The sequence below is a fragment of the Capra hircus genome, chromosome 8, assembly GCF_001704415.2.
Source record: "Capra hircus breed San Clemente chromosome 8, ASM170441v1, whole genome shotgun sequence".
Classification (NCBI taxonomy): domain Eukaryota; kingdom Metazoa; phylum Chordata; class Mammalia; order Artiodactyla; family Bovidae; genus Capra; species Capra hircus.
The window spans coordinates 105,114,147-105,140,894 of NC_030815.1; the positions used below are offsets into that span (position 1 = coordinate 105,114,147).

The 26,748-nt window shown below is 46.0% G+C and overlaps 1 protein-coding gene across 1 annotated transcript in view; it reads left to right on the plus strand.

Moving 5' to 3' along the window:
- The window catches only part of PAPPA (pappalysin 1), a 259,119-nt gene that overhangs the window by 45,813 nt on the left and 186,558 nt on the right, over positions 1-26,748 (plus strand). The window contains exons 3-5 of the mRNA XM_018052683.1: positions 10,099-10,244; positions 15,113-15,406; positions 22,888-23,080. Coding sequence (XP_017908172.1) covers positions 10,099-10,244; positions 15,113-15,406; positions 22,888-23,080 — 633 coding nt within the window. The remainder of the gene's footprint in view (positions 1-10,098; positions 10,245-15,112; positions 15,407-22,887; positions 23,081-26,748) is intronic.

The window sequence follows — 26,748 nt, forward strand, 5'->3', positions numbered from 1 at the left end:
ATGCGGGATGGGATTGGGCAGCTGATATATAGAATCTGAGACTCGTAAAAGGGCAACGCTCCAGCAGACCTCATCAGAACCCGGACCCATCATTTCACCTGCTCTCACTCCTGACCCCACCAAACATCAAATGATCCTTGAGCATAAATACCTCTCCTTAGACACGCTCACATCCACCCTGTTTCTGCAAGCCGCTGCCGATGCCTTTACTTTCATCCCTCTTCCAGTTCATCTTCCACATTCCTCCAGAAAGCTCTTTGGAAAACATGAACCAGATTGTTTTGTTCCCTTCCATAAAAGTCTGCCAGGGTCTGCTTAAAGCTTGCAGAACCTTGCCCATCCTCCACAGCCTGGTGTACAAGGCCCTTCCTGATGTGGCCATTGCTGACCCCGCCAGCTGCCTCTTGTGAGATCACTCCCACGGTCCCAGCTTTGAAACCAGAGGACTTGCTGTGTCCTCTTCTTCTTATGTGTTTCCAGGCGCCTTTTGCTCTGTCTCCCACACTTGGTCCAAGGTGTACTCTTCCTGTGAAAACCACAATGGTATCTCCCCCCCCGCCCCCGCCTTCACCTGGGTAAATGCCATCCATCTGTGCTTCCATCACACTCAGCGCTCGCTCTGTCATAACACTTATCAGAGGCAAAGGTAAGAGACCAATGGTTAGAGTGTGTGGGATCCAGGAGGCTAGCGATCGTATTGTGTGACTTACATCCTGTGAGTGCAAAGGAGGGTCTTGGGAAAGTGGTGTCCCCACCGCTGAACCCTGGTTTCTTCCCCTGCAAGTCTGGGAATACTCATACTTCATACATAAGGTTTTTGTAAAGCTTCAAAGAGACAGTTTAAAAAAGGACTTAAGCAGTGCCAGTGTGTATAATAGTAAACTCCCCCAAATGGTAGGTTTTATTAGTATTATCACATCATGTTGTGACCATCCGATAATTTGTCCTGCTTCGTTCGTAAAACTGCTAGCTCTTTGGTAGAGAAGTGTTTCTCATTCATATTTTATGCCCAATTTCTAGCTTAAAGTATAGTATATGATATAATCTCAATAAGCACTGGCAAATGAAAGAGGAAAGAAAAATGAATCATATGCAAGGAGAAAGGAAGTTAAGCAGGAAAGAATGAAAGCAGGCAGACCGGAAGGGAGGGAGGCTAAAGGATAGATAATGAAAGAATGACTCATTCAATAAAAGAATTTTAAAAATGATCACTTTTCAATTGATCTTTGATTGCGGCTGTTGCATCTTTCTTAGATTGCATGTCAAGCTTCCATATAAGAGTTATTATCTTTGAAACCAATCATTCAGGATTCTGAGAATTGAAATCAACTCTTCAAGTGTTTTCTCTTTACCTCTTCTCACACACAAGAGGGCCAGATTTAGGCATTTCTGACAATGAAACTGAAAAGGAGAATAAAGTCCAGATCATTAGGCCCCTTGGGGTAAAAGTACAACATCCAGGTTTTAGAACTGGTCACAGTTTGGAGAAAGCTTGTTATTTGGAACAAGGATATGGATGCAATAAACATTCTGAGGTTTATCTTGTTTTAATGACTTGCGTTGAGTGGCTTTGATCTTTATATTTGATAATCACTTTCAAATGGTCTGGTGTGTTCTGAAAGTGGAGGAGTGCCTTACAGACTTGAGATCTTCCATGGGAATGACAGGCTGCAATCAGAATTTGGAAATGGGCAGTGTTATAGGACTTTTTCTGTGAGTTGTAGAAATAGGGCAGCTGCCTATGAGGAAGATAAACACATAGGTCCAGTGATGGAACCAGGGTACACTGATGGAAAGGAGACACGATAAACACTGGGATCCAAGACCAGTTTCCTCTAGATCCATAGTGATGGTGGTGGTGTAATTAATAAGTCCTGCCCAGTTCTTGAGATCCCATGGACTATAGCCTGCCAGGCTCCTCTGTTCATGGGATTTCCCAGGCAACAATACTGGAGTGGGTTCCTTCTCCAGTGGATCTTCCTGACCCAGGGATTGAACCCATGGCTCCTGCCTTGTAGGCAGTCTCCTGCATGGCAGGCAGATGCTTTACCACTGAACTACCAGAGAAGCCCCTAGCTCCATGAGCGAGTTAAATAAAATTGCGCATCTTAGGGCCTTTTCATGAGTAGAGCAGTCTTTTAGGGACTTTCTTGTGTATTACCCCTTTGGATTTTTATATTCCCATTTCTAGGTTGAATTTTAAAATCCCCATTTTACAGATAGGGAAATTGAGGTTCAGAGAGATTGAGTGCCTTCTCCAAGGTCACAGGGTCACTTGCTAGAAGAGGGAGGATTTGAACCCTATTCTATCTCTGTCTTAAAATATGGCTTTTTTTTTTTTTTTAAAAGAAAAATAAGGCCAGGGATGACAGTAGTTAGGTAGGTCTTGGTGTATAATGCCAGAAGAAAATAGTGAACACAAAAAGAAATTAGTGACTACGTATGTATGACTTTGACACACATATATCAGTGTGTGTCACACAGTATATCCCACTGTCATATCATTGCATGAAGAATCTATTTAAGTCCTGAACATTCCTATTTAGAAATCCATCCGAGAACATTTAATCTTGTAATTAACAGAGTCTTACTGTGTAAGACTGTTCTCTACATGGGCTTCAGGAGAACAAGGATCTAAGGTATTCTATTTAAAGGTTGTTGCTGTGGTTCAGTCGCTAAGTTGTGTCCGATTCTTTGTGACCCCATGGACTACAGGATGTCAGTCTTTCCTGTCCTTCGTTAGCTCCCAGAGTTTGCTCAAATTGTGTCCATTGAGTGGGTAAACATTACGCTGTCATATTTAAAGAAGTTTCACTTTTAAAAAATAGACGAGTTTTTCTGTAGCACTCTGCTGTGCTTCCCCTTACTTTGAAAGAGCCTCTAGCTTGGAAATAGCCTGTTCTCAGCCAGGAGCAGCTCAGACAAACCCTCTTCAAATGGACAGTATTTACAGGTGGGCAGCACCATTCCCGTAACCTGCCTGTGCCCATCAAGGGCCCAGGGAGCAGGACTTTGGCTTGGCAGTCCTCAAAGAGCTCAGCCATCACTTCTGCGGTTGGGAATCCATTTGCTTTGAGTGGTAATAGAGACACAGTCTTGACCTGAGCTCACTGTACCTTGCCTCTCACCATCTTGAAAATGGGGAAGCTAGTGCCATGTGGTCTAGAGTTGGAAAAACTTGATGCTTTCATTGGAGGGATTGCTGTTGTTGTGCATTTTGAACGCAGTTCCCTTTTGCTTCCCATTCAATAAAACAGGCCCTGACAGCCCTCTCATTGAGATTATTACCGAGTTGTACCATCTCAGGCCAGTGCATTTAGGAAATATGTTGTTGGCACTCACGAGCGAGTGAGATGCATAAAGAAAATATTCTAATGACAGTTGAGTTGAGAGGGCTTTGATCTCCCTCCAGGACTGCTCTCATGGCTTTGCAATGTAGTTCTGGCAGAAGGGGAGAAGCCATGAGAATGCCTTGGCCGGGCCCCGTCCTGAAACTGACATTCCAGGGGACCCACAGCCCTCACAGGGGGAGCCAGGTACAAGGGCTGCACAGGAAGAAAAGAGACACCTAGACACCTCTCTTGACAGGCAGTCAGAAGAGGCTCTGAGCGAGAAGGGACTTTCCAGCTTAGCCCAGCATTTCCCAAGCTCGGTTGCTTGTGCTGTTATTTCATTTTTGGCAAGGGCAGCGGTGGGGTGGGGGAAAAAGGATTATGGTCAAATGTGTTTGGGAATACTTCATACGCTCTCTGTCTTACTCCCATTCTGTATATTAAAGGCTCTGAAAATTCTTGCAATTAAAAAAATATATGTATTGAAGCTTGTTTCACAGAGCATGTCCTAAAGCCATCTGACTTGGAAACTCTTTTTTCCTTTAAATATGCCTCTTCTTCTTGTGGATTTAGCCTCCCATAGACCTCGATTTGGAAAATGCTGGTAGTTCACAAGCTCACTGAATAGATGGGGACTCAGAGCTGCAACCTAGGCAGCTGCGCATAGTGAGAATGGGCTAGAAATCCAGGCAATCCGGTTCTGCACAGGGGTGTGCAGCTGAAATGGAGAGTGGATGCTACAATCCTCCCCACACTTAACTCTCCACACTGTGCGCCCTTGCAAGGAACTGTGCCCCTCCCGCCTCGAAGGGAGAGGTGACTTTATTTGTTGGTACAAAAGTGCTGTCATACGTGGGCTAGTGACTAGAGGCCTTCCACTCCTTACTTGATTGGGCAAGTCACTTCACTTCGCTGACTCCTGGACTTCCTCATCATGTTTTGAAGTTACACAGTTTATGAGTGTATGTGTATATGTGTGTGCTCAGGCACTTAGTCTTGTCTGACTCTTTGCGACTCCATGGACTGCAGCCCACCAGGCTCCTCTGTTCATTGAATTCTCCAGGCAAGAATACTGGAGGAGACAGCCCTTTCCTCCTCCAGGAGATCTTCCCGACCCAGGGATGGAACCTGCGTCGTTTGCATTTCTTGTGTTGGCAGGCAGATTCTTTACCACTGCACCATCTGGGAAGCTTACAAGCTGCTGCTACTAAGTCGCTTCAGTCATGTCCGACTCTGTGCGACCCCATAGACGGCAGCCCACCAGGCTCCACCGTCCCTGGGATTCTCCAGGCAAGAACACTGGAGTGGGTTGCCATTTCCTTCTCCAATGCATGAAAGTGAAAAGTGAAAGTGAAGTTGCTCAGTCATGTTTGACTCTTGGCGACCCCATGGACTGCAGCCTACCAGGCTCCTCCGTCCATGGGATTTTCCAGGCAAGAGTACTGGAGTGGGGTGCCATTGCCTTCTCCGAAGCTTACAAGAGAGGTGCTCAAAAGTTGCCAACCAGAGAGAGCTCTGTATCTTGGAGGAAAGGTGTAGGCAATATAGAGAGGATAAAGACGCGGCTTATAAGTTTGAAGCTTATTGCAGACTGATGGAAGGTATAGCGACGATAATCCTGAGCAGGATAATAGAAACTAGAATCAAAATTAGGAGCCTCTGAGGAGGGTGAAATCATTTTCAGCTGATTTTGGTGTTGCTAATAATTGTCCTTGTAATTAATATAATAATGCAATGCAAATAGCCTCGGCTAACCAGTGAGTGCCTTCAAATGTGCCAGGCACTGTGGGAGGAACGTTTTCTTCTGCCTCTAGTCCTGCTGACAGCCCTGAAGGGCGGACATCACCTCCCCGTCTTACAGGGGAGAGTGGTCAGGAGCCGACACGTGGCACGTAGTGCATGTAAACTGAGCTTAGCAGGGAGGGTAAGAATTTAAAAGGCTGAGATTCAGGGCGAGAGCTTGCAAGGCAGAGAAGAGAGACTGATGGACGTGCTTCAGGAACGGGCATCACTTTCTTGGGATGAGGAAACTGTAAGAACGCGAGTGGGAGGTTGTAGGGGAAAGAAGAAGATTGGGTGGTAGGCCTGAGACACTGCAGGCTGAGACCAGAGTGACCCGGAGGTGGTTTTTCCCACCAGGAGGAAACAAGAGAAATAATAGGAGATCAGAAAATGCAGGGTGGTGGGGGGAGGTCTGAGCCAGGGTGGTGCTGAGCTGGCTCGGTCCAGCACTCTGGTAGCCCCTGAGCTAGCTGAGACTCAGAGAGGCGAAGCAGCTTGCCTGTGGATCCGGATCTACTGTCCAGCCAAGTAGAACCTGCACATAAATTAATAAACACAGAGTTTGGGATTTAGATGAATTGGGGGGAGGTAGTTTCTTTTTTAAAGAAATTTGGCCAATTTAGAGCATACATAGGGGACCAACCTCCCCGTGGTGAAAAAACGGAGAGCAAGTGGCCCTCAGCAAACCCTTTTCCTCCTCTTAGCACCCACCTCCCTCGACTCTGAACGGTCCTTCTCAGTGTGACCCCCTGTGCTCTCTCTTCTGCAAAGGGAGTAAGCAAACCTTTTCTTAAAAATTAACTGTTTCCGGCAGCGCACGGCCTTTCCTGCTGTGTGCGGGCTTTCTCTAGTTGCGGCAAGTGGGGCTACCCTTGGTTGTGGGGCCGGGGGCTTCTCTAGCTGCAGGGCGCAGGCTCCAGGAGTGTGGGCTTCAGAAGCTGTGGCTCATGGGCCCTGGAGCGCAGGCTCAGTGGCTGTGGCGCATGAGCTTAGTTGCTCCGAGGCATGTGGAATCTTCCCAGACCAGGGATCAAACCCGTGTCCCCAGCTCTGACAGGTCGATTCTTACCCACTGTGCCACCAGGGAAGTCCAACAGAGCTTAAAGAGATGGAGGAGGAAGTTAAATACACGGGCTCCTGTCCCCAGGAGTTTCCCCTGATACTTTTGGGAAACACCCAGCTTGGCTCTGAACAGGTGGGAAGACCTGAGCTAGCAGAAGAAAATCTTTTAACCACAGAACTATTCTCCTTTGCGTGGGTCCCCCCAAAAATAACTGGAGAGGAAAGGGGCCATCTCTTTAGGGAAACAGGAGCTTCTCAAAGTGTGAAAAATGAAAACCGGAAAAAAAAAAAAAACAAACATATACAAGCAAGGGAGAGTCTATTTATTTAATTTCCCACATATCTGCCTTGAGCCAGGATGAATACCACCCACCGAAAAGATTGGTTTCTGCAATTATATCAGAATAAACAACCAATTAAAACATCTTCCTGCCCCTGCCCCTGCCCCACCCTTCTCTTCCTCTCTTGAAGCTTTCTCAGCCTGGAGCGGTGGGACAAAGAGGTGACTCTCTCTAATGCCATGTGTGTTCTCTGTGCGAGAGAGCGGTAGATGGAAATGGGCAAATCAATTGAAAAATAATAAATCGCGTGGGAAGAGCTGACGCAGGGAAGCCTCGGCGTCTGGTGTTTTCACTCCGCTCCTACTTGTTTCCTTTCCCTGTGGCCCTGAGAGGGCCCGGGATTGAGGGTGAGGTTGGGGGAAGATTTGGACACATGGAGATTTGGACTTGGCCTTGTCAGTATTTATGTGATCTCTGAACCCCTGTTCCTTCATCTGTAGGACCAGGATGAGTACTGGGAATGGCTAAACATTTACCCAGGGTTTCTGCGTGCCAGGTATTATTCTAAGCCCTTTACACTTCCTTTATTAATGTCCCAAATCCTCAGACCAACTCGATGAGGTGGATACTGTTCGCATCTTTATCTTCTGTATAAAGATTCAGGGACACAGGAAGTTAAGCAAATAACCCAGGGGGACCCAAACATCCAGGGGAAGAGCTGGATTCAAACCCAGGACTTTGGCTTAAGAACAGGTCATCTTACACGCTCTGCCCCGTGGCTTCAGATTCTGCACAGAGGTGAGACAGCAGGTATAGCTAGGACAGGGGCTGGCATATAGCAAGAACTTACTGCGTGTTGTCCTTAACCTTCCTCATTTCTACTCGGATCACAGAGAAGACTCATTCAAACTCCTCACGAGGCTCCTCGGCGCAGAAGCTGAGGGGAGCAGAGGTATAACAGTGAGATTCTGGGTCTCAGAATCTCAGCTTCTGTCCTCGGAATTACAGGTCAGCTCAGCATAGACACAGGTGTGACCTCTCCAGGCCTTGCCTGTATCTCCAACACATGTGCAACTTTTTTTTTTTTTTTAATTGAGAAGCTGGAAAAATTATGGTCCCGTGACTAATCATGGGCTCTTGATCACACGTGGGGCTGGGAGGGTACTGTAGGTTTCAGACATATTCTCTTCCCCCAAAGTGGAGGCACAGGTTCGTGACCCACAGAAATGCCCCATGAAGCACCGGGCATCTGTTCCTAAACCCAGTGCATTGATTAGGAAGCTGAAGCCTCATAGAAAGGAAGCTGCAGGTGAGACTGGGGCCTCAGCATTTTAGATTATCTCTTTCCCAATGTAATTCCCCTCCATCTAGATCTTCTGAGTGCTTGCCAAGGGTCAAGCCCTGTGCTGAGAACTGGGTGATAAACAGAGATGAATTAGGCACATTCCCTGCCCCCAGGGAGCCACAGACAGTGGTAGATACAGACCAGCGGAGTATTTGGAGCGGTGTGAGTGTGCGTGCTCATAGGAGGTGGAGAGGTACAGAGATGGTAGAAGAGTTAGAGGTGAGGTGGCAATCGGGGATGGCTTCCTGGAGGAGTGATGCCAGCAAAAACGTTGGATTCCTTCATCAGAGGAGCTGAGTCCTTGAGAGGAGCAGCGTGAGTTAAGGCGCTGAGGATAATGCATGATGGGGGGACGGGGGAGGAAGATGTTGCCGACAGCACACTGTGGGAAGTTCAGGGGCGGGAGCAGAGTGATACAAGGCTCAACAGGAAGACAGGGTCCCACAGGCCCCGCTGGGGCCCTCTGACTCTACTGCTTCACATGTGGGGAGCTTCTTCTGTGACCCCAGGAGGAAGAGAGAAAAGCAGTGTTATTAGTGTTTTGCTGGCCAGGCTCTGTGCCAGCCCCCACCCCCTCCCCCTCCCCTCCAGAAGAAGCGCGGTGGCAAAGGGAAGCACTTCCAGCTAGCTGTGCGACCCAAGCAATGTCTGAAGTTACGCGAGCCTCTTTTTCTTCTTCTGGAAAATGGGGATAACAATACCACCTACCTCAGTGTAATGAAGATTAGAGGTGATTATCCATGTAGTGAGGGGCCACAGAAAAGGACCCAGAAAACATTAAAGATCACCGTTGGTCTCTCAGTTGTGCCCGGCTCTTGGTGACCCATGGACTATAGCCTGCCAAGCTCCTCTGTCCATGGGATTCTCCAGGCAGGAATATTGAAGTGGGGTGCCATTCCCTTCTCCAGGTGATCGTCCCAACCCAGGGATTGAACCTGGGTCTCCCAAATTGCAGACAGATTCTTTACTATCTGAACCACTAAAGATCATTACTCACAGGCTTTATCTCACCTACTACACCAGGCTGACTGCTTGCTTATTTATAGTTGTTTTAGTTCATTGATTCATTTCTAACTTTACTCCAAAGGTATTTATTGGCTGTTCACAAGTATCCTAAGAGAGAATATGCACGCATGTGTGCTAACTCGCTTCAGTCATGTCCAACTCTTTGCGACCCCATGGACTGCAGCCCGCCAGGCTCTAGTATTCTCCAGGCAAGGATGCTGGAGTCGGTAGTCATGCCCTTCTCCAGGGGATCTTCCTGACCCAGGGATCAAACCCACATCTCCTGCATTGCAGGCGGGTTCTTTACCACTAGCTCCACCTGAAAGAAGCATGACAGAGGGATACAATGCCTCTCTCTATGATCCGCTGAATCTGTGACTGGCCCAAAGCTTTATAATTCCTGTTGTGAAGGGAGAGTCATACTCCACAAGGGAAGTGTTCTTATTCATTAAGCACCTGGGATATGCCAGTCTCTTTCCAAAGACCATTTTTTCTCTGTCTGACATGTTTGTTCGGTGTGTGAACGACCTGATGATGAGAGTGTGCAGAATTAATTCACTTTCCAAATGCATCAGTATATATTCTAGGTTTTTGCAGTGATGGCTGCCTCCAATGTGATATATACCTTGGCCTATTTTATGGACAAAGTAATAAAGGCTTACAGAATGCAGAGTCATGTATGGGAGGCAGATAGTGCCCCAGTGAAAAGAACATATATTTCTAAGCCAGACAGACTTGACCTTGAAACCCAGTTCTGCAACTCTGGGCAACCTGTTTAATCACTTTGGACCAAACCCCCTTGCAAGATGGGAATAGAGATGCAAAGCAGGCCTCCTAGTGTAGCTTGCATTTGCCTAATAAATGGTCCGAGGTCCATAGTGAATGAAGTAGAGAAGAAGCCAGGATTAGAACATGTGTGACTCTTCCATGGTCTCTTCTCTATCTATGTCCCTATTATGTCATCAGTCAATATAGCAGAGCCCCTAGGGACACACTTGTTGCCTTGAGATTGACTGAGGTTCTAAACTGAATGCTGCTATTGTTGATAAGCTGAGAAACCTTCAAGTTTCTCAAACTCACAAGGACATTTTTTTTTTTTTTTGTCTGTACAATGTGATCACCTCACTTACTGTATAATATTTTGGGGAAAGTCAATGAGGTCATGTTTATAAAGTGCTTAGCCAGGTGCCTGGCGCATGGTGTGACTCAGTTAATCTGGGAGTACCTGTTATTTGAATAGTACCCTTTTTTTCGGATGTCAATGACAGCCAAGGTTCTTTTTCTCTTACAGAGCATACGTGGATGTTAATGAGATGAAGAACATTCTTAGGCTGGATGGATCGACGCATCTCAATATCTTCTTTGCAAACTCCTCAGAGGAGGAATTGGCAGGAGTAGCAACTTGGCCGTGGGACAAGGAGGCCCTGATGCACTTAGGTGAGAACTGGAAACTTCTTCAGGAAGAAGTTGGATTGGGACAGGCAGACATTGAGTAGTGAAGTAGTCACGATTCTGATGGTGATCGTGGTGGTAATGACAATGAACAACTTAGTTATTGATGTCTTTTAATATTGCAAAACGCTTTAGCATTCCTTATCCTTCAGCCATCAAGTGAGGCTCTGAACAATAACACAACACTATTCATTCTGTGCTACCAGTGGAGGAACGAAGATCTGGAGAGTGAATGGGGCCTGTCTAAGGTCACACCCAAATCAGGGCCAGAACCGCAACTGGAATTTAGGTTTCCAACTCTGTTCACTGGTTGCTTTCTCCTTATACCCCCTGCCTCTTCGTTCATGCAAATATCTTCTCAGCCTAGTAACAACTTTGTGCTGGGCCAGCCAGTGATGGGTTGGCTTGAAAGGAGGAAACAGAGAGTTTGCAAGAACTCCTTGTTCCTCCATGTTCCATCCACTGACACCACCAGGAATTCTTACATTCAAATTATGCATATCTATAAACAAGACATGTGTTTATACAAACCAATCGCCAAAAGTCAGAAATGACAATCGTTTCTGAACCAGGCCCTGTAAGCAAACACTGTTGTCCTTTAATTTCAGTTTTTCCATGTTCTCTACCAGTACTCATCTGTATATAGATATGCATTTTTTAACTTGTGCGTATCTGAAATCATAGCATAGATGCAAATTTGTTTGTTTTTTTTTTGCTTAATATTATGCCATCTACTTTTTCCCATGTTGCAACAGTCTTCAAAGTAACTTCTCATCCAGTTTTTTTTTTTTTCACTTAACATCACAAGAGAATAGCCTGTCTCTGAGTTATGTCCAGTTCTCTAAAGACCAGGATTTTTTAATGGCCATGTAAAATGCCATTGGGGGCTCCCCTGGTGGCTCGGGAGATGTAGGCTCGATGCCTGGGTCAGGAAGATCCCCTGAAGAAGGAAATGGCAACCCACTCCAGTATTCTTGCCCGAGAAATCCCATGGACGGAGGAGCCTGGCAGGCTATATAGTCCATGGGGTTGTGAAAGAGTCAGATACAACTTAATGACTAAATACTGACAATATGCCGTTGAGTGAGGGCACTGCAATTTATTTAGCTCTTTAGCCTGTGTTAGAATGTTCCTATTATTTACACCAGTGAATAGTAATGACTCAATGGATACCTTTTTCTGAGAATGTTAGGGCTCAGCAGAGTGATAGTGCTGGATCTTTCCTCAGGCCTGTCTGATTTTCTAGTGATACAGCCAGGGTCCAGTAGCTGCTCTAAACCCACAATATCTAAGAGCTGAGGGACTTTGCAACTTCAAACAATAAAGTTGTGTTGAGTCAGCTTCTAGACTTAGTTCACTCCAGAGCACCATCTTCTGCTAGTTGTTTTTAAGAGAGAGAAACCAGTTTGTATGTCTGTGTGTGTGTGTGTGCATACACACATATGTGTGGTTATTTAGAGATAGAGACAATAAACAGCTGGCAGTTCTCAGCTGGAGGATTTTTATGTTCTGGGAGACATTTGACAAGGTCAAGTGAAACTTCTGGATTTCACAAATGCGGCAATGCTACTGGCATCAAGTGGGTAGATGCCGGCCACGCCGCTGGATCTCCTGTGGTACCCACGTTAAAGAGTTACCCGGCCTCGAATACCAGCAGTGCTGTTGTTGAGAAACCATGAGATAGATGATGGATGGATAGACAGACAGACCTAGACAGACAGGGGCTGGGTGAAAGAGAGTGTGCAGCTGAGGCAAGCTGAAGCTGATTAGCTCATATCACATGCCTACATGATATATGGGAATCTTGCTGGTCCAAAGCCGACATATAGGCTTGTTCTCAGCTATGACTTCACTTCACAGGATGGCCTTAGGCAAGTCTCTTTCCTTCTCCAGGTCTCAATGTCTTCAGATTTTAAGGGAGTAAGTTAGACTAGAGGGCCTCTGAAGACCCTTCTCAGGACTGAAATTCTCTCCTTTTGAAAAATCAACCAAAAGGGTCATGATTAGAGCCTTAGAATGGTTGAGCAGCAAGTTTCTATAGTGAGAGAGAAATACTCCTGATAATTCCTTGAATTTCAGAGACTGGCTCAGGACCAGGCATACAGAAGGCTATAAATCCACAGCATGTTATAGTATTTCAGGATGATGTCAGCCTCAAGCTATTTCACCTTTTAAGAGAGGCAGTGAAACAGGACTCAAGCTCTGTGCTGTCCTCTGTGAAGAGGGGAGCCTGGGAGACCCAGCCTGGACATCGAGCCTGCAATCCTATCATTATCCCCTGGAAACACCTATGGGGTCCTGCCAGCACCCCACCTCCCTTCGTTCTCCATTGACCTCAATATTACAGCTTCACAGAGAGACTGAGAATCTTTGGTGCTCTGCTGCTGCTGCTGCTGCTTATATCAGAACACGCTAGAGGTGCAGAGTTACTTTCTCAAGATCACACAGCCATTGCAAAACAGAATGAAGATTGCAACCCATGTCAGGTTAACTCCAGCCGGCCTCCCAGGCTGCCACCTCTCCATCCTGAGACATGCTGATCCTGAGCAGTTCCTCTGCAGTAGGCCCAATCAAACCCAATTTATTAGAATCATATATACACACCCTCTTTTCCTGCTGTTACACCATGATCCCTGGAAAAAGCCTTGGGTGGGAAGGGGATTATGTTTCATATTATGATTGACAGAAAATAATTGAGGGAGATTTCCTGTCTCAATTTCTCTTCCTCCCTGCCTCTGCCTGCCGCTTCTCACATATACACGTGCAAGCACACACACCCCCTCATACATCTTTATCTTTGTGCTGGAAGGCTCTGAGCAGCTCAGAATTAATCGACTCCATGAGCCCCATGACTGAGCAAGCTTGCCCTCCCAGCAGTTCAGTCTGAGATAAAACTCCCCCCACGCCTGCTCCAGGCTTGCCAGCAGAGAATAGCAAGGGCCTCCCTCCTCACCGTTCTGTAGTGAGCTGCTCTGCACTTACAGCCACTGCTTGCAGATTGCTCAGAGGGGAAGCGTTTTCTTTTTTTTAAGCTTTTTATTTTGTATGGGGGGTATAGCTGATTAACAATGTTGTGATGGTTTCAGGTGAACAATGAAGAGCCTCTACCATGCATATCCTTCTATCCATTGTCCCCTCCCTTCTAGACCGTCACATAACATTGAGCAGACTTGCCTGTGCTATTCAGTAGGTCCATGTTGGTTATCCACTTTGAATATAGGAGTATGTACATGACCATCCCAAACTCCGTAACTGTTCCTTTCCCCCGGCAACCATATGTACATTCTCTTAAGTCCCCGAGTCTCTTTCTGTTTTGTAAGTTCATTTTGTATCATCTCTTTTTAGATTCCACATATAAAGGCTGTCATACAATATTTCTCCTTCTCTACCTGACTTACTTCACTCAATGTGACAATCTCTAGGTCCATCCAAATGGACCGCAAATGGCATTACTACTTCTTTTTAATGGCAGAAGAGTATTCCATTGTAAATATGTAACACATCTTCTTTATTCATTCCTCTGTGCTCGGACTTGAAGTTTAACCTTCCCTTAAACACACTCGGATTTTCCGGCTGAAATATCTATCTGCAACCTGTATGTATTTCTCCAGTAGCTAAATACAAACACAGAACCATGCTGTCCATTGGTTTCCTTGAGATCTGATCCATCTATCTGCCCAAGGGAAGAAACAGTCATTCTTTTAAGATATGTAGGTGGTTTATCGCTTCTCAAACTAGAATATACAGGCAAGTCATCTGGGGCTGTTGGTAAAAGACATTATTATTTTGATTCTTTAGGTCTGGGGTGGGGCCTAAGAGTCTGCATTTCTGATCACCTCCAGGTGAAGCTGATGCTGCTCGTTCTTGGGGTAACAAGTGGTTAGACAGTAAACAAGGCACTTGCTGTGTGTAAGGTGCTATGCTGGCTACTTACACGCAATTACTTGGGCCTCACAAAACCTCTTTCATTGGGTTGGCATTCAGCAGATAGTCAACATTTACTTAATGAGATGCCATATTCTGTGCCTGTGGTGGGCATTAGCAGCAGAACTGATTAAGATTCCTGGCTTTGGAATCCAAAGATCTTGGGTTCAAGTCTGAACTCCCCGCTTACTAATTCGATCATGGGCCCATTGTTTCACCTCTCTGTGAGTCAGTGCCCCTCTCAGGGGGTTGTGAGATGATTAAGTGTGCTTATACATATGAAACACTGAACACAAGGCCTGAAAATATGTAATAAATGCTCAGGAAACACTGACTATTATCAATGTTATAATGTGAGTACGCCACAGTGCTGGCCTTTATGAACATTCACTCTCATAGGGTACAGAGCTTCGGAAACGGGATTCAGAGACGGCAATCAACTTGCTCAACTTCACAGCATCAGTGAAGGCAACATGAGAGCTGGAACCAAGGTGTCAGGGCATGAGAGTTTCATTTAAGCAATTTGTGTAGATCAATTTGTGTAGATATTCATAGACTGGGGCATGCCTTACTTCCTAAGAGGTTGCAGCTGAGATCTTTGCCAGTCCAGAAATCGAAGTCCTTGAATTGTAATCATGCCACTACTTCTAAGTAGTTTGACATCCCCTTGAATAAGTTGCCTCACTCCTTCAGGCATCGGTGTTTTCAACTGAAACATGAAGGGATTGCACAAAATGACTTTGAGACTTCTTCCTACTTCATCAGTGATTCATGCCACAAGTCAGAACGGCTCTCAGCCATGGAGTCGTAGGGTGGAGGAGACTGTGGTTACTTCGGGCTGTGCCCCATTCCCCCTTGAGGGATCTGGGGACTCCTGCAGCAGGAAGCAGGGTGCCCTGTTCACCTAACGCTCTGACTTCCCCTGGCAGGTGGCATCGTCTTGAATCCATCTTTCTACGGCATCCCTGGGCACACCCACACCATGATCCATGAGATTGGGCACAGCCTGGGCCTCTACCACATCTTCCGAGGCATCTCGGAAATCCAGTCTTGCAGTGACCCCTGCATGGAGACAGAGCCCTCCTATGAGACCGGAGACCTCTGCAGTGACACCAACCCAGCTCCGAAACACAAGTTCTGCGGTGACCCGGGGCCAGGGAACGACACATGTGGCTTCAACAGCTTCTTCAACACTCCGTACAACAACTTCATGAGCTATGCAGGTAAGGCCCACACTCTGCAGGCCCACACACTGCACCAGAGTGCCAGAGTGTCAGACGTGGCCTCCCGGCCTGGCTCAAGCAGGCTGCCTGTCTTTCCTAAGATCTCTTCATCCCAACAAGTCCTCATCCCAAGTAATCAAGTACCTGTGCCTTCCATGAGTGCCTCAGGGATGCAAGGAAGATGTATCTAAAAGCTCCTCAGAAAGATGCTTTGGGAAGCTGACCAGGACTAAAAGTCAGGAAACCTGAGTAGAAGGTCGGGTTCTGCTGCTAGGTCACCTGCTGCCTTGGGGTCCATCACTTCCCATCTCTGGATCCCACTTTTCTCAAGAAAATGGAAACTCTGGAAATGATCTCTGAGGTTTCTCCTACTCTTGCAGCCATAGTTTTCTAAGCTGGTGATTGTTGAAACTTTAACACACACAAAATTTTCACATGCTCTTTTACTGTTTTATTACAGTAAAATAGAATTCTTTTGGTTTTGCAAATAATGAAATTATTACATGAGATGGAGTTGTTTTTTCCCTCACTGCATATACCCACTCAGAGTCCTTTTTAGTACCATCAATATCAATGTTAATAACTCATTCTGTGCATTCCAAGATCCCCTGAACTTCCTTTTAGTGTATATCAAGACCAGTTCTAGTTCTTATAACATCTTTGGAAAATTAGCTATCCTGGGACTGTCCTGGTAGTCCAGTGGTTAAGATTTCAGCTTCCAATGCAGGGCATGCAGGTTCAGTCCCTGGTTGGGGAGGTAAGATACCATATTCCTCGTGGCCAGGAAAACCAAAAAACATAAAATAAAAGCAATATACTAACAAATTCAGTAAAGACTTAGAAAAATCTTTAAACCAAGAAAAAGAACGAATGAGATACCCCTTTCTTGGGATGGTCACAGCCTCACCCCTAGGCCAAGAGACTTTGAGGAAAGCACCAGATGCTGGTGTGTGTTAGCTGAGCATCCAGCTCTATCATAATAGTCAATTTAGGTGTTTCTTTCCACCTCCAAAGCAAGTGAGCTCTATAAAGGCAGAGATTGTCTCTAAGACATCACTGTACTCTCCGCACCTAGCAAGCACAGGCCTTGTGTTTTTAAAAATGGCTGCTAAGAAGAAAGGGAGGAAGGAGAAAGAAAGTCAAGTAGGGAAGAATATGAATAAATTCTCTAACGACAGGTATATAAAGATTTGTATGGAAATATTTCTACTTACATAAACGTTTACTGTTCATGGGACTTCCCTGGTGGTCTAGTGGTTAAGACTCCATGCTGCCAAGGCAGGAGACGTGGGTTCGATTCCTGGTCAGGAAACTAAGATCCCGCATACCATACAGCACAGCCCAAAGATTTCAAAACTAAAATGAAATAAAAAGTTATTGTTCGTAAAGGACTTTAACATATGCCATCTTGTTTAACTCTCTCAACGAGCTTCTGGGACTGGAACTACCCCCGTTTCACAGGTGGCTGGTTTTTCTCTTTTCCTCTTGTGCCACTCTTCCAGTGAGACCTAGCTGATGGCTGAGTGGGATATTGAGCGATCTGGGTGGTTTTCGAGTCTGTGCCAGAGAGATCATTGTCAGGGACGTGGGGGCACTCTGAGTGGCTGTGTGACTCTGAGCCTCCATTTCTGCTTAAAGCAGGGGAGCCTGCTTCTAGCAGTTTCCATTTCTGATGGGGTTTGCCTCTGATTGCATTCAAAGAGAGGCTGTCCCTCCCGAGATCCAGTGGGTTCCACGACTGCCATTGGATCTTCCCAGTTTCCCGTTTGGACTGAACGATCTCCGGGGGCATCTCCAGTTTAAGCTTCATACAGTTCACACCCAAGGTCTCTTGAATGGTCAGCACCCACGCTTGGTGCTAGAAACAGCCCCTAGCTTGGGGTCTCTAAAAAAGACCCGAGTGCTAGGGATTTCCTCAAAGGCAGATTCCTACCATGCTCCCATCCCAGCCAAGCCGGCATCCATATCCGGTGTCCCGTCCCCTCCCAGAGCCCTGCTTAAGTTCCATTTCTATAGCACCTTTCCTTGGCCAGCTCAGTGCACATGGAAAATAAACAATAACATGAGTTTGGAAGTTTGCCGGCCTCTTAGGGGCCAGGAGCTGCCACTCGCTACCGGACCCCCATAAACTAAATCTTTTTTTTGTTGTTGTTCCCCTTTGTACAGATCTAAAGGGTGATTGATTTAATGTTGCTTTTCTAAAGGAACCCCTCAGCTCAGTGACCCATTAACAGCAGAACTAATTCACTGAGCTACGATAACAAACTTACACCCGCAAAAGCATATTCAAGGAGACCACGAGCTTTGAAATGTTTGTTTTTCTTAGGATCTCTGATAGATGAGGTGACAAAAGCAGCTGGATAAAATTCAAAATGCAGACCAGGATTGGGTTCTCAGGGCTGGGGAGAGGGACATACAGGGGCTTCGCAGTCAAGACAAGAGGGTAGAGAGCTTGCTGGGTCTGCTGCTTAGAGTTTCCTTTCGAGTGCTCTGGCTTTTTGCAGAAGTGGGTGTATTCTGTGTTTGTGTCCCCCTGCATGGTAGCCATCAGCCACTTGTTGAGCAAGGAGAGTGAAGCTGAGGACCTGAATTAATTGTTAGTCCTAAGACTGTAATGAATTGAACATGGCTGGTGGCGAGTCTGCAGAAATTACTGAGTGTCTGTGACATACCAGACACTGTGGGCAACGCCCAATGGGCTTGTCTCATTGAATCATCTGAATAGCCCAATGGGATAAGTGCTATTACTACTGTACCCACTTTACAAGTGGAGAAAGCATGGCTTCGGGAACTTGTCACTTTCCCAGGGCCACACAGCAAAAACAAGGCATTCCTTTCATGGCAGAGCCTGCATTTAAGCAACAATTATCTGGCTCCCTTTCTGACACTGGGGGAGTTCGAGAGTGTCCCAACTGCTCAGATTAAGCAGACACCAGGGCAAGTGCTAGGGGCAAGCCTAGTCAAGCACCGGGTGAGTGCGGTCACGTTGAGTTGTTGGCTAATCCTCAGGCAGATAGAAAGACGGCAGGTCAGACTCTTTCTTCCTGAAGACAGTATGCCATAAGGAACCCACTAAGAGGGCCTCCACGCCCAGCTTCCTCGATAGTGCAGAAACCAGGCCTTCCCCAGCTATGGGAGCAAGCGTCTAGTCACTGCTGTTCTGAGTGTCCCTTTAATGTGCACGTAAGCTTTGACGCAGCAGCCCCACCTCTAAGAAGTATGTCTTAAGGAAATAAATCTGTTGACGTGTTTAAAGATTTAGTCCTAAAAATGTTTTTAGCAACGTGTTTTTCCTCCACGTATTAATTAGGACATTTACTAATTGAAGTGTGTAACAGGCATAGAAGAGAAATGGTTACACGTGTGAAAAATTAGAAGCTTCTTACAAATCCAAAAAGAGAATGGGTTGTTGCTGAAATAAATCACAAGGCACTCATATGACAGAACATCCTGTAATCACTGAAGATGGTGTAGCAGACGGTTGATAGGAACACAGTGGTTCGGAGCATAAAGTCTAGAGTGTGAGAACCAAGTTGAATGCTCTGTGTGCCAGCCTTTGACTCTGACCTCAGGCAAGTTCCTTCTGTCTAAGCCTGTTACCTTATCGGTTCATGGAGGACAATCACCCTCACCTTGCGTGAGAGTCATACAGGTGAAGGGGTTAGAACTGTCCTTGGTACCAAAACTAGTGCTCAGTGATGAATAGCAGGGTTATCTGTTGACTGTTAATTGTGAAAACACTCCAGAACCTAATGTACAGTATAAGACCTGGCACATATATCATATCTCATCACAAGTGTGTGTATGTTTGTGTGTATGTGTGTGTATATATGTATATGATGTTCGTGATGATAAGAATTACAGAAATCCACTATAGATATTCATATCCATCTACGCATACATATATACTAGATTTTTTTTTTATCTCTAGGTAATATTTAGGTTGATGTTTCTTTCTTTGTAGCATGTTTGGCACATACCAAATGTTCTGCAGTGGATATAATCATCTATTGCTGTTACTGTTATTATCATTGTTTTTAAAACAACAAAACCATCAGTTATTCACGTGTTAGAAATGGGTGAGCTAGTTGCACGCTTCCCTTGGCTGTAGAAGGCAGGTAGGCTCATGAGTCCCTGGTGGAAACAAGGCTGTCAGGGGTCAGCATTTTGTCTGAGGTCCCACAGGAAGTGGCGGCCTTGAACCTCCCTGCCCTGTGGCCTTCCAGCTGCAGGTGGAAACTGTTCTTGAGAACAACGTTTAGTTTGCAAACTCACAGCACAACATCAACAGCGTGGGGACTGGTATAGCTTCCCAGAATTCTGAAGTCCCCCATGTCCTTTCTGGTTGGAGGCAGCATGGGGACAGAAGAATAGGATGGGTTGGCTGGTCCTACAGACCAGGATGAAGGGGCCACAGGTGTCAGGAGGGGCAGCCTGTGGAGGCAGGAAGCTAAGAGGGGCCAATTCGAAACATCAGCTAGTTGGGGCAGAGGCTTTATGATCGACAGAAACCGTTTGGTGCCTCACCCAAGATCCCGGCAGCGGTTCAGTCTCTAAGTGATCTAGCTCTGGGAGGGATGTTTTTTGACTTCAGTTTTAAAGTTCAGGTACAGTTCTGTCCTCCTCCCAGCTTCTGTCACCTACCCACTTTTCAAACTTTTATATTGGCAGACATGGAAATGGCTAATTTTTAAGTTATAAAAGGAAAGTAACTCCTTTGGATGAAGAAAACCAAACAAATCAGAATATAGAGAGGAAAGCAAATTGCTGTTTTTCTCTCTCGTGCATGAAATAAATGCTGTATGTGTTCCAGCTCATGGAAGCCACACCATCACTCTAGGTTGTGGGGTTGATTTAAATGTCCCCAACTTATACACAAGGGGCCTGAGTTTTAGAGTTACTTCCTGTTTGGGAAGTGACTGATTAGAATTCTGTTCTGTGCGTGTGCCTTAATGTACAGAGTCCTCCCCCTATTAATAGACAGATGTGTTATTTCTAACATTTTTTCTATGTAAATGATATTTCAAAAGATGTCCTTGAAACATATGTTTTCCCTCATGTTTGTTCATGAGTATCGCTCCATCGAATTCCTAAATGGCGATGTTGCAAAATCAAAGAGAGTGATTATTTTACATTCTGGTTTTTTTCCTGCTTCTAGTTTCCTAACACTCACCCACATTGGTGTACGCGTACACACACACGTGCACACACGCAAGCACACACACACACAGAGGTGCCTGCACTATCCCAAGACGTGAGGCAGCGAGCATTCACTGAGCATTGCTCCTGCCTCTTGATGCTACACCTGCCATGACCTTCGGCAGCATTCTGACACCAGCACTCTTGTTATCATCATTATCTCCACTTTACAGGTGGGAAAACTGAGGCACAGTGGTCATGAAATCATTTGACTCCAGATCATTCACCCATGAATCTAACTACATAACCCTTACTTCTTTAGCCAGCATGCCCTTCCCCTGCTTTTAACCTATTTAGTGGCTTTTCCAAAGCTTTCAGGATGAAGTACAAAGTCCTTGGTAACAAAGGAAAATGTACCAGCCCATCCAGTCCTTCTTAGACCACTGGGGGCATTTGGTGTCTTATTTTCCAGGCAAAAGCAACCCATAGCCTGTTTTGTATCCAAGGAGTTACATGCAAGTATCTGAGCTTGAGAGTGATTTGTGCAACTAGTCATTCTTTGGTGGTGTTCTCCAAAGGACTCCAGGCTCTTCTGCTTCTTCCAAATGTGTAAAAGTCTTCCCCAGGGTGCTGGCAAGGAGACCATCAAAAATTGCTAAGGGGATCAGAGGCAGCTTCTGTGTATAACCTCCTCACCCTCCTATCCCTTCCCCAAGCTGGATTCTCAAGGTCATGTCCAACTGCCCAGCACCTGCCTGAACTTATTTTCTGTTTGTTTGATAAGAGAAAGTGAGTTTATACTGTGGAATTCCCGTGGTGGGTTTATTTTAAGATCTGGTGAGCCCCGTTCCCCTCTGTCTGGGGCCCAGCTGCAGAAACCCAGGCCAGGCAGACACCTCTGGGAAGTGGTGTTTTTGGAAACCAAGCCAAAACTGTGCCTTGATCTTTCCCTGGGGCAGCTGAGTAAAGCTGTTGGAGGGAGAGACGGGAGGCAAGCTTCCTCCTTGGCAGGGAAGAGTCTCGGGTCGAGGCCTTCATTCCTCATCCTAGAAAACAGAGGGTAGAATTGAAGGTCATTAGATCTAAAGACATTCAGAGCTGAGATTGTATTCTGGTCCCCTCCGACTCAGGCTCAACTCCTATTTATCAAACACCTGCGGAACACTTTGCCCATACAAGGTCTCATGGACACTCAGAAAAAAGTTCTCATATTGATTAGAAATGTGGCCTTGGAGTCAAGACTGCCTGTGTTCACATCTCAGATCTGCCCCTAGGTCTGTGATCTTTAAAAAGTAGTGAGACCTCTCTCAGCCTCAGGTTCCTCCTCTGTGAAATGGAGCAATCAGAGTATTTATTTACTCCAAAACTAATGGGAGAGTTACACACGCCCAAAGCACAGTATCCCATGTACGAAGCATGTACTAAGCCCACAGTCCGTGTCCAGCGACAGCGCTGTGCAGGAGGTGTCATCGTCCGTGCATTCCTGCTGTGGACACTGGAGGCTGGGTGCTGAGCCTGGACTACTTCCGAGCCTCCCTGTGCTCACTGCCCAGGGCTCATCGCTGCTGTGGTCCTGAGCTGCCCCTTCTGCCATCCCTCATCTTCTTCCCCAGTCTTAACGGTGTAACCTGGTTGACCTCCAGGACCTCCCCCAGAAGCCTCTCCAGTTTATCCGTCTTCCTCAACACATGGATCGCCTTGTCGACGGGGACTGGCGTCACAAACTTGAACAGCCTTATAACCACCTTGAGCCACACAGCAAGCCGACCTTTGCTCTATAGCTAGACCGGTAGCTCCCCAACGGCAGGAGTGTTGTAGGTTTCCGTGGCCCTTGGCTTCGAGCAGAGGGTATAGAATCGATGCTCGGAAGGCTGGTTTGGAAGGCAGCATTGCTGCATCAGTAAGGGGCAGAACTGATGAACGAGCCGATGAGCAAACGTGAAGGTGGGAGTCAAGGAACAAGAAAGCGTGTGAAAGAATGAGCGAGCAGACAGACAGGACACGAGTGGATGAGCGAGAGATACTGACTGATTGGCTGGAACTTACTGACCGGTGGATGGGGGCCCATGGAAAGTGGCTCGTCTTGCCCTTGTCCTTACCTGTGACGTGCCTTTTCAGTCCCATCCGCCCTCCCCCTCCTAATGCTCCCTCTCACCTGTCTGCAGACGTGATGACTGCACTAATTTGTTCACAGACCATTAACTCTCGAGCACTGGAAGAGGCCAGCTCCCAGTTGGCAAGGGCCAGGGTGCTGGCTTCCGGGCCGCCTGGGAGGCATCATCATTCTCTTGCCTGTCCGTCCGTGCAATGAGGTGCTTCTCTCTCCCTCTGCCTGCTTGCAGATGACGACTGCACCGACTCCTTCACACCCAATCAAGTCGCCAGAATGCACTGTTACCTGGACCTGGTGTACCAAGGCTGGCAGCCCTCCAGGAAGCCGGCGCCCATCGCCCTCGCCCCCCAGGTCGTGGGCCACACGACCGACTCTGTGATGCTGGAGTGGTTCCCTCCCATCGACGGCCACGTCTTTGAAAGGTGAGTGTGGCCTGTGAAGTGTTGATCCCTCTCTCTCTCTCCTGCCAAGAAGAGGGAAACTTGGAAGGGAAGCAGCCTTGAGAGGGATTTCTCTGTCTTTTATTGTTGCTCTCGTTTAACAAGTGCCCACAAGTGCCCAGATGGTAAAGAATCGGCCCACAGTGCAGGAGACCCGGGTTCGATCCCTGGGTCAGGAAGATCCCCTGGAGAAGGAAATGGCAACCCACTCCAGTATTCTGGCCTGGAGGATCCCATGGTCAGAGCAGCCTGCCTGGTGGGCTACGGTCCATGGGGTTGCACAGAGTTGAACACGACTAAGGGAATAACACACACTCAAGGACTAACTGGCTCGGTGACTGCTCCGTACAGACGTGTTGTAGATATGGGGGTCAGGGAGTCCATAAGTGATTGCTAATAGAAATTGATGAGTAATGATGCATAATTTCTGTGGTGAATATTAAGCTGTATTTTATTGTTAAAGACCTGGAAACTTCTGTCACCTGAACCTCGTCTGGAATGGAGATGCTGGTCACATCTCATGAGCTTGGGCGTTTAACCTGCCTCTGGTTAATGAGCTAACACCTTTGTATTCACATAGTACAATATAAGAAGGGTACATTATACATGAAGGGTACACTGCATATATATATATACATGTATTTTTGTATAATGAGCATCTTTGCCTTTGTTGTTTAATAGAACTGAAGGTAGACTTTTTAGAAGATCAAGGGATGATAAATCAACGCACAAGATGCCTTAGTTGAGCTCCTATCAGTTACTTATTACCTGTATGGCCTTGGGCAAGTCAATTTCTCCCCCTGAGTTTTATACTCCACTGAAAGGTGGGTCTAATGATGCCTCAGTGGTCTGAAGGTGGAAACATGAATGAAATCATTTCTTGTGGTGCCTTTCAACATTGGGTCTCCCCAAGGCACTGAAGCTTTAGGGGATTTTAAAGGATCATAAAGATGTACTAACAGGTTGACATTTAATTTGGTTGGAACTTGGCTATAAATTAGTGTGGATTAGTATTTTTGCCCCCTCCCAGCCCTTCTTGGGAATGTTTTATTCAATAATGATAATATAATATTGACGATGGCGGAAATAATAACCATTCCATCCTGAAGGAGTCAGCCCTGGGATTTCTTTGGAAGGAATGATGCTAAAGCTGAAACTCCAGTACTTTGGCCACCTCATGCGAAGAGTTGACTCATTGGAAAAGACTCTGCTGCTGGGAGGGATTGGGGGCAGGAGGAGAAGGGGACGACAGAGGATGAGATGGCTGGATGGCATCACTGACTTGATGGATGTGAGTCTGAATGAACTCCGGGAGTTGGTGATGGACAGGGAGGCCTGGTGTGCTGTGATTCATGGGGTTGCAAAGAGTTAGACACAACTGAGCAACTGGACTGAACTGAACTGAACTGATGATGAATTAATATTACTCAAGGGTTATGCATGCTGTTTATCAATTGTTCACTCTGCTCTGGATTCTATACTAAATGCTTGCTGTACGATCTCATTTCATCTCTTCAGTAATTTCTGTAAAAGGGGAATCAACTTCTTCATTTGCCAGCTGAGGAAGGGATTGGAGTTCAAAGAGGCAAAGAGATTTGGCCAGAAGCCCGTAGAAAGTGGTGGGAGCCAGGCTCCAACCCACATTTTGCAGTGCCTCATCTGAGGCTCACATGTTCTTTCATTAAGTTTTTCCAAACCTTGAATTATGAAGGAGGTGTTACTCTCCCCTTTATACAGGCCATAAAATGTGGCAAGGAACTCTCACAAGTATGTGTGTGTGTGTGCATAATAATATATTAGATCATGGCACCACTATTAAATTTGGGCTCCAGTTTTCCTTCAGTACTATCAGTCCTTGAATCGAGAACCTTCTTTGACAGCTGGATGAATGTGATCATGGAGAAAGGAAAGGCACTCCTTAGATGCTCTGTAGACACCCCCTTCCTCTGCCCCAGCCGCCCTCACTGGGAGCTCAGAGCTGGGTTTGGGAAACCTTATGTGACACTTCGGAGCAGCCTTTCCAGCAGCCCGTGGATTTATTTATTTTTTCTGTGGCGATGAGAAGTATCAGACTTTTGGTCAAGCCTTAGCCTCGATTCCACTTAAAAATGGAAGTTTTGTAAATGAAGCTTCCTGTGTGTGTATTCAATTTGTATTTCATAAAGCAGTTATTGTCCATTAAATAAACACCATCTGATTGTTGGAAACCTATTGGAGGGTTAATTGTTGTGTAATGAGATATGTCTCTATTACATGGGGCCCTCAGCTTCAATCAGTATGTTTTTAATAACCTATAGTCAGTTGGTACTTGAGGCTCATACAATAGCTATTCTGTTCCGTCTAAGATTTCATAATGGAGTTATCATATGTTAAATTAAAACTGACATTTTAGAAACATATCTAATTAGGGTTAACAGCTATGTAGACTATAGTCTGTGACTGAAGGAAGTAGGTCAGCAAGTTCAATAAATTGTTTTAAAGAAATGAATCTATCCATCTCCCATACACAAAGAGTTCGTACTCATGGAAATTGACTTAGTACAAAGTGCACAAGCTTTGATGTCAAGCGGTCTGTATTCCAGATTCTGCTTTACCATTCCCAGCCTAGGGGACCTTGGGTGAGTTGTCTCACCCCTCTGATCCTTTCTGGCCTTCTTGAGTCTTCTTCCATAAAAAGTGCTAACCATACCCACTCCACCTAGTTTCTGTGGGGAATTTAATAAGATGACATCTGTGATATGCCTCGCACACACACTCTGTGCTCAGGAAACACTAGCTCCCATCTTGCACAAAGTTTTTCAGAGCTGTTGAGCTACTTGAAATCCTCTTTTCCTGCAGAATCTCTGATGTTTTCCACTCCATTCATCAATGCCAACCTCTAGCCCCTGGCCATCGTCATGTCCTCCTGCTGTTCCTCACATCTGTGGTCGAAGAGAATACAAGGGTTTTCCTTAAAAAAACATACTCAGATCCTCCCACCGCCGGTGTCCTCACACATGGGCAACTGAATAAATAATTCAAGGCCACCCTTGGCTTTTTTAACTCCTTCATTTTTATCTGTCTTGCAAACATGTGTTGACTGGATGGTTTCAGTTTTCTGAACAATGGGCTGTGGTATATAGTAGAAAGAATGCTGGACTGGGAACCAAGAGATCTGAGTCTGAAGTCTTTGCAACTTCATTTCTTCTTCCTCTTTGGCCTCGGTTTTCTAATCTGTAAACTAAAGGGGAATCTAGGCTTTCTCAGCCAAGGTTCTTTTTCCAAGTCTCAGAACATAGAAAATAACTTGAGTTAACTATTTTCTCAATTCTCCTGAGGATACATAACTAGTACCATTCTAGATGCCTGGGAGAGAGCTTAATTCCTTCTGTACAGTGGATACCTTAGAGAAGCCCAGTAGAACTTTCTGTAATATCCAGTGGTGGCCATAAGCCAACTGTGGCTAGGGAGCAGTTGAACTGGGACGAGTGTAACTGAGGAACTGAAATGAATTCTGTATTAATTTTAATTCATTTAGATTTGAATAGCCACATGTTACTAGGGGCTGCTGGAGTAGATGGCACATATTTAGAGCTTTAAACTTTAATTCTCATGGACCCTGAGTAAGAAAGGTGATCTCTTCCAGTGTTAGCATCCTTTAGCATCCTGTG